Below are 8,962 nucleotides of genomic sequence, written 5' to 3' on the forward strand. Positions count from 1 at the left end.
AAGCCAGCCCCGCCTCCATTCCCGTCCCACAATCCAGCCCCGCCTCCATCCCCCTCCCACAAGCCAGCCCCACCTCCATCCCCACCCACAAGCCAGCCCCGCCTCCATCCTCCTCCCACAAGCCAGCCCCACCTCCATCCCACTCCCACAAGCCAGCCCCGCCTCCATCCCACTCCCACAAGCCAGCCCCGCCTCCATCCCCCTCCCACAAGCCAGCCCCACCTCCATCCCCCTCCCACAAGCCAGCCCCACCTCCATCCCCTCCCACAAGCCAGCCCCACCTCCATCCCCTCCCACGAGCCAGCCCCACCTCCATCGCCCTCCCACAAGCCAGCCCCGCCTCCATCCCCCTCCCACAATCCAGCCCCACCGCCATCGCCCTCCCACAAGCCAGCCCCACCTCCATCCCCTCCCACAAGCCAGCCCCACCTCCATCCCCTCCCACAAGCCAGCCCTACCTCCATCCCGTCCCACAATCCAGCCCCACCTCCATCCCCTCCCACAAGCCAGCCCCACCTCCATCCCCCTGCCACAAGCCAGCCCCGCCTCCATCCCCTCCCACAAGCCAGCCCCACCTCCATCGCCCTCCCACACGCCAGCCCCGCCTCCATCCCCCTCCCACAAGCCAGCCCCACCTCCATCCCCTCCCACAAGCCAGCCCCACCTCCATCCCGTCCCACAATCCAGCCCCACCTCCATCCCCCTCCCACAAGCCAGCCCCGCCTCCATCCCCTCCCACAAGCCAGCCCCACCTCCATCGCCCTCCCACACGCCAGCCCCGCCTCCCTCCCCCTCCCACAAGCCAGCCCCACCTCCATCCCCTCCCACAAGCCAGCCCCACCTCCATCCCCTCCCACAAGCCAGCCCCACCTCCATCCCCTCCCACAAGCCAGCCCCACCTCCATCCACCTCCCACAAGCCAGCCCCGCCTCCATCGCCCTCCCACAAGCCAGCCCCACCTCCTTCCCCCTCCCACAAGCCAGCTCCATCTCCATCCCCCTCCCTCAAACTTTTTGCAGGAAAGGGGCGGGGAGGAGGAATGCCAAACGCCTTTTTCACTTTTCTTCTCTCTCTCTGTCTCTGTGTCTCTTTTGCTTTCGTGTATCAATCGTTTTGGTTCTTCGCGCTGTGGTCAAACCCTGAAGCCGAGTAGTCGGAAGTGTAAAAGGCGACGATCTAGTTTGAGAAAAGAGAGAATCGAGAATCTGGACCGGAAAGGAAGGGGGGTTGAGGGAGAATAAAGAAGAAAGTAGTGCGTTTACTCGCTCGTGGACCTGGAACTTGGTCTCGCCGCTGGGCTTTGCTACACCTGGGGGGGGGCAGGTGGGGGGCGGATCGTGTTGTTCAGCAAGAAGCGCCCGCAGGGCACTAGAACCCCGGGGCTCGGAGTCGGGCGGAGGGGGGAGGGAGAGCGTGGTCCGCGGCCCTCGGGGAGCCTGGGCGGTGGCGGCGGCGCACGGTGAGGTGGTGCGACGTCTTACTCGGTTAAACCCCTCATTTTACCCCCACCCCCACTCCTGGCCGTCGTCGCCAGGCCCGCGGTCTCCACGGTCGCCCTCGGTGCATGCGGCCCCGCCGAGAGGCGCCCGGACAGCGGAGACGATGCTCCAGCGACCCCGGGATCGGCTCCTGGTGATATGAAAGATGAGCGAAGAGACGCCCCCCCACGAGTGAGTCCGCGATCCCGGGACCTCACCTCGTCGAGTCCCTGTTTATGTGCTATGTCATGTGAACCCTGTTCCCCTTCCCGAACCTATAGCTCAGGACTTGTTTGACATTGTTACGTGGCGTCTTTAGGTGCTGTGGACGTTTACGTGTGCGCGGCCGGGACTCGAAATCCGCCATTTTTTTCTCAATCGCCCTCATTTGCATAATCCTCTCCATTCATGAAAACGTCCGTTTTGCGGACCGGAGAATGGCGCCCCGTACTCGGAGTCGAACTCGATTGCGCGTACCCGCCGTGGACCGACAAGGAGGAAGGGGTCAGGGGTTGAGGAGGAGGGCGTAGGGTTGGGGCTATCCGGCGAAGCTCGCAGCCCGATGGATTCGGACCCGGTGCGAAACTCCAGCACCGAGTCACGTGTCCAGTGTCACGTGTGCGCTTCTTTAACGAGAGGACGAGTGATTGAAAAATAACATCGGAATGGGAGCAAACGCTGCTGAGGCGACCATGGAGGGTCGGACGGCCGGATGGGACGACGGTGAGAACGCGTTTCGTTTCGTCGCGACGCAAACGCACATCTTGCACCCTGCGTGAGGTGCATCCCGGGATGGTCTTCATCGAGATGAGCGGCGATGGTCGCGCCCCGACGTGAACGGTGTTCGATCCTCCCGCAAAACCCGAAATGTTCTCCGAATGTTTTTATATATTTTGTTTGTCTGGGTGATTTGTTTGTGAAGTAAATGTTAGCTCTTTCACGAGCCTCGATTCAGTATAGAAAAAAAAAAAAAATTAGCGACGCGCACCCAACGGCGCCTTTGCGTGATCCGTTTGTTCGACCTTCCTCGAGTATTCCATGAGCCCCAAACGTGACGTTGTTTGACGATTCAAATTGTGGCGTAAAATCGCCGCAACGTTTGTGCACCTGGAGGCCTCATGGCGTTCGGACGCTGTACGAGACCGGGAATCAAGACCAGTCGTACAGATTTTTCCCGCCCACACGTTTTTTTACCAAATAAAATATAAATCGCCGGATATCCTTTCCGTCTCGCACATCGACGTTGGGTTAACGTGTGCTAACGTGGACACGCACCACCACACCGTCATACACTACCACAACAACATGCACCACCACACCGTTACGCACCACCACACCGTCATACACCACCACAACAACATGCACCACCACACCGTCATGCACCACCACGCCGTCATACACCACCACAACAACATGCACCACCACACCGTCATGCACCACCACACCGTCATACACCACCACACCTCCATACACCACCACACCTCCATACACCACCACACGGTCATGAGCCACCACACCGTCATGCACCACCACACTGTCATGCACCACCGCACCGTCAAGAGCCACCACATGGTCATGCACCACCACAACGTCATGCACCACCACACCTCCATACACCACCACATGGTTACGAGCCACCACACGGTCAAGCATCACCACACTTCCATACACCACCACACGGTCATGAGCCACCACACTGTTATGAACCACCACAACGTCATGCACCACCACAACGTCATGCACCACCACAACGTCATGCACCACCACACCGTCATGCACCACCACACTGTCATGCACCACCACACTGTCATGCACCACCACACGGTCATGAGCCACCACTACTTCATGCACCCCCACATGGTCATGCACCACCACACTGTCATGAGTTACAATGTGGTAATGCACCACCATACTGTCATGCATGACCACATGGTCATGCACTTCCACACCTACATGAGCCACCACAACGTCATCCACCACCACAACTTCATGCACCACCACAACTTCATGCACCACCACATGGTCATGTACCACCACACCTTCATGCATGGCCACACCGTCATGCACCACCACACGCAATGTCCTGCACCACCACACACAACATCCTGCACCACCACCCACAACGTCCTGCACCGCCACACACAACGTCCTGCACCACCACCCACAACGTCCTGCACCGCCACACACAACGTCCTGCACCACCACACACAACGTCCTGCACCGCCACACACAACGTCCTGCACCACAACACGCAATGTCCTGCACCACCACACACAACGTCCTGCACCGCCACCTCGTCATGGCCCAACATTGTATTGTCCATTGACCAAACGTTGGCCATACGTTGGGCATTGTCGCAATGCATTCTGCACCATGTGGCTGACGTTGACCCAGACGTTAGTAATTGTCTTGACAGTCGCAAGGTGATGATGACCACGCCCGATTATGACGTTGGTTTAACGTCTGTAAAAGTGGCATCTATATATATTATTATTCGATCGAGCTTGAAGCCATCACAGTCGTGATTTATTGGAACGTGAAACCCTCGGACCATGGCTTTGGTGTAGTTGCTTGATATTTAGACTGCTAACCCCAACAAGTTGGCCAACGTTGAGCCAGCTGACGGTGCTGATGTTGGCTCGACATGTTAACCCAACATGAATGCGTTACCTAGGTTTGGTTCACCCCCTTATTGTACTATATCAGCCGTCAAATTGGTTCTGCCACGAGCTTCTGCGGTTCCAAGTGCCCAGTCTAAAGTGCGTCCCGAAGCGGTTCCCAACACGACGACTGTGCCAGGACTAGTCTCATGAAAGTGACGTGACTCCGCGCAAACAAACGACGCATTTCGTGTCACGCAAAGGAATGAATGTTCAATTGACATGAAAACGCCGCTCATTTTGGTGGAACGGTCATGGGATTGGCACAAAACGTTTGCATCTTGTAATTTGACGCCCAATACTGTCCAAAAGCAAACGATCCTATTTGATCGAACATTTCTTCATGCGGAGAACATTTGCCCTTTGCCCGGTTTCATGCACAAGGTTGTTGTGATGCATTCGAAGTTGAAACCCCTCGTTGTGGCGTGTGTATAACTGCTCGGTATTTACATCGCTCCATATTTATCATACACTTTTGCCATTTTTGACCTTTCTGTTCTACCTGTTTTGCTGGTTTGTATACCTGGGTGAATACGATCTGCCCATGGGCTCTGCGTACGTCTCGGGCCATTGAGCCTCTGGGTCACTGACGGTCTGGATCGTTGACCATTTGGTCCGACTGTTCGGTTCCAGGAAACGGGCCGCAGAGCCCCACAGAGCAGAGCTCCCACAACACTCGGCCTTTTGTGTGACCAAACAAAGGCGGCCGCTGCGGAAGGTCGCCGCTGGCTGGTTTCAACCGCAAGGATTCTGGGGGCAAAACCCATTGGCTTTGCCAGACAGATGGACTAAATGGTCTCCTTCCATGGGTTCTTGTCCAGACGGACAGTGTGGAAACCAGGATTCACTGCTTAGATATATTTTTTGCAGTTTTGTCCACATGCAAATATAATGTGTCCATGTATGTTGTAGTTTTGCCGATTTATTAATTTTTTTGTATGCAAAGTCGAGGCTCATGGAGGAGCTAGAACACAGAACAGATCAGGATAGAACAGAACAAAAGGACCGGCAGAAAGAGAGGGTGGAAACACCAACAGCATGGTTGAGGGACGAAATAGAGGGAGACTTGGACAAATTAGGAATGTGGGAAGGAACGAGGGGTTGGGGAGGACGCATGGGGTGGACAAGATGGATACAGAAGTAAACTCTCAGGAAGGAAAAACTGGGAATTTGGAAGGAGGTGGGCTTGCGGAGGGTTATCCGGGGTAGTTTGGTCCGTATATGTTGTAGTTTTGTCCTTCGGGTGATCTGTACGTATTTATACCCAGTTTTGTTTTTGTAATGCCCCACTCGTATACATTTCTTGTACTGACAATTATTGATGTCCATGTCGGTTTTGAAATATAAAATCCTAATTGCTCGGTGGGGTGCTGATATTGAGTATGTATAATAATAATAATAATAATAATAATAATAATAATTAAAGCCTACATTAACACTATTGTAAAGTGCAATTGCCACGATAATATTTCCATGCATTGGTCTGTAAAGTGTGTTGTGCTGTTGCGTGCAAAACGATCGATGGAGGATGGTGGTTTGAACGGCATGGATGAGCGTGGTTGGTGGGTTAGTTATCTTAAAGGGGTGGGGGAGTCGGACTGTAGGGATTGGAGGAGTTTGAGGTCGGACTGCTGCACGAGGAAGTAATTATAACAGCGGCACATTTCTTTAGTAACTGGCACCATTTAGAGCCTATCTGGTATTCCTTTTCCTTACGTTCGAAGTGCGTGAAGATTTTCCTGAACGCGCATTGCAAGCCCGATGACTATCAATAGTAAAGGGGATTTCTTGTTTGAATCTGGAGGCTAAGTGGCCATGTTGCCCAAGCACTTTTCCTCTCCTCCAAAGGTCATTTCCCTTTTCTCCCATATTCCGCCCCTTTCCATTTCTTTTCTTCAACTATGTACAAGCCTCCTCCACCTCCACCTTTTCTTACTTGCACATGTAATATGTAGATTAGGATGTTTACAGACCAAATAAGGGAGTTGTTTCAAATCATAACTTCTTTGCATCCTTCTTCCCAACATCCCTTATTTATTTATTTTCCATTTTGGTGTTTCATTCATGCAATAAGGCCCTCTCTCATTCGTTATCCATTGAGTGCTATTGTCCAGGCTCCCTGTTGTCCAACTGCAATGAACTGTTTATGTAACATTGTGCTGGTGCAGTTTCTTAAGTGGTACGGCGGACAAGGTTTTACCTTTAGGGACGAGGTGGCTTTTCATTTTTTACTGTCGGAATGATAATGCTACTTGGGTCTGTTACTTAATGCTTGGGAGAAAAATGGCCTCTGTCCCGACATAAACCCATCTTCATCGACCATCAGGTTATTCATGTTCATGTTTTATTCTTTTGGATGGTGCACCACGTGGCAATGGACCTTTGGGTCGCTCATTTGATTTTGGCCTATTGTGGATGGTGCAGCGAGATAGTTACTCGATTTGAATGTCTGGGTTTATTGATTGATTGATTTGTTGATTGCCCATTGTGCACAATTATGTTTTGTCATTAGTTCCACTCTAAAGAAATATTGTTGTTGCGAGGATTTCTATTGCCTTCCTGTTTGCTTTAAAAATTATTGTTTACCATAAGACATTGATCTTCCTTCTGTAAAGAAGCGGTGCGTGTGTGAGCGCGTGTGAGCGCGTGTGCATGCGTGTACCTACTCGCTTGTTTCCTCAAGGTCATTTTACATTTTTTGAGGGAGGGTTGAGCTGTGAGGGCGCAGTGAGAAAGAAACGGGGTTCAGCGTGCTACGGTGAGTGAAAACACACGACTAGAAAACAGATGATCACTGCACAACTTGAATCCAAAAGTATGGCCGAAGCTGCTCTTCATTTCCACAGAACTCGGTGATGTGGTGCACCGTAAAACTACCAATCGAATATGTGCATGTGGCCACGTGCATGCATTGAGAAATGGACTCCATGTTTAATTTTCCCAAAAAAGGGAAAAGTTTTTTTTTTTTTGGAAATACGAAGAAACTACGCTCTTGGGATTCTATATGCAAAGAGAATGATGGTTGTCTTCAAGAGGGGATACTTTTATTCCATTCCCAATGTCAAAGATGGGTCCTAATTTGTTTCTTCTGTAGGTAAGTCACACCAAACCGGTAGAATGTTAGGGTTGGCATTCCCGCGGCCTGGCTTACCACGAGTGTCCTTCCGTTGGTTGTGCCGTTATCGAAAGCAGTTTCCTGAAAATTTATCTCTTTTGGGGGATGGGAGTTTGAGGGAGGGGATACTGTCTGTTTTCAGACCTCGATGGTCAGCGGGGGTTTGCGCCAACCTCACATTGATCAACCAATATATCTGGTTGGACACAGTGCAGGTACGACGATGGAAAATTGTGACGACAAACCTTTTCTGTTTGTCACTAGCTTTTGTGTTTTGTAATCGTTCCCAAGTTTAGAAACCTTTAGTTGATGGTGGAAAGATCTCAAGATGGTCTGTGGTACATTGTATTGTAATGGGTGAATGGAATTCCAATGAAGTCCTTTTTTCCATGATCTATCAACTTGTATGCTCGTTTATTGGAGATTCTTTCTAACAAGCATCTCTGATAGTGTCTAAGCTGCACCTCTTAAATATCAATAGTTATCAAGCTATTTTTTATAATTTTTTTTTTTCTATACAAGACCGAGGCTCGTGAAAGAGCGAACATTAATCACACAAAAAGTCAAACCGACACATAAAACACAAAATAAGGGGAGGGACAATATGGGGAGAGAGGGGGAAGGACACAAACACAACATTTGAGAGCAGGGACATCGAGAGAACTGTGGGAGGGAGAGGGCTTGGGGGAATGTGGGAGAGATATAAAACATATGGACCCTGCAAGGACTTCCAGGAAAGAAGTTGGAATTTCAAAAAAGTATATCTGGGGTGAATTAGCGGAGGTAGAAAAGATCAAGGTTTTGGATGGGGGAAGATAAGACATGGTGGTGAACAGCTGTTTTAAAGACCTGGAGGGAGGAGTGGGGGAGTTTGTTCCAGTGGTGGGAGAAAAGAGGAATGAAGGTGAGCAGAGAGTCTTGATTTTGGCAGTTTAACCATAAGAGGGTTGCTGGCAGATCTTGTGTGACCTGTAGGAATATTATTCCTGTAGGAATGTCAGAATATTATTCCTGTAGGAATGTCGGAATATTATTCCTGTAGGAATGTCGGAATATTATTCCTGTAGGAATGTAGGAATATTATTCCTGTAGGAATGTCGGAATATTATTCCTGTAGGAATGTCGGAATATTATTCCTGTAGGAATGTCGGAATATTATTCCTGTAGGAATGTCAGAATATTATTCCTGTAGGAATGTAGGAATATTATTCCTGTAGGAATGTAGGAATATTATTCCTGTACGAATGTAGGAATATTATTCCTGTAGGAATGTAGGAATATTATTCCTGTAGGAATATTATTCCTGTAGGAATGTAGGAATATTATTCCTGTAGGAATGTCGGAATATTATTCCTGTAGGAATGTCGGAATATTATTCCTGGTAGGAATGTAGGAATATTATTCCTGTAGGAATGTCGGAATATTATTCCTGTGGGAATGTCGGAATATTATTCCTGTAGGAATGTCGGAATATTATTCCTGTAGGAATGTCAGAATATTATTCCTGTAGGAATATTATTCCTGTAGGAATGTAGGAATATTATTCCTGTAGGAATGTAGGAATATTATTCCTGTACGAATGTAGGAATATTATTCCTGTAGGAATGTAGGAATATTATTCCTGTAGGAATATTATTCCTGTAGGAATGTAGGAATATTATTCCTGTAGGAATGTCGGAATATTATTCCTGTAGGAATGTAGGAATATT

General features: G+C 49.9%; 1 protein-coding gene across 4 annotated transcripts in view; it reads left to right on the plus strand.

Moving 5' to 3' along the window:
* The first annotated feature begins 1,050 nt into the window (after positions 1 to 1,050).
* Positions 1,051 to 8,962, plus strand: part of LOC137435633 (sprouty-related, EVH1 domain-containing protein 2) — a 137,646-nt gene continuing 129,734 nt past the window's right edge. For 2 of the 4 annotated variants that reach the window (XM_078785644.1, XM_078785657.1), the window contains exon 1: positions 1,393 to 1,670. In XM_078785644.1, the coding sequence (XP_078641770.1) occupies positions 1,645 to 1,670 (26 nt within the window). In that variant the 5' untranslated portion in view covers positions 1,393 to 1,644. Of the gene's footprint in view, positions 1,671 to 2,122; positions 2,202 to 8,962 lie in introns of those variants that run through there. The other 2 variants (XM_078785649.1, XM_078785654.1) reach the window with 2 other exon arrangements.

The sequence above is a fragment of the Myxine glutinosa genome, chromosome 1 (genome assembly GCF_964187855.1).
Source record: "Myxine glutinosa chromosome 1, kmMyxGlut1.1, whole genome shotgun sequence".
Lineage (NCBI taxonomy): Eukaryota > Metazoa > Chordata > Myxini > Myxiniformes > Myxinidae > Myxine > Myxine glutinosa.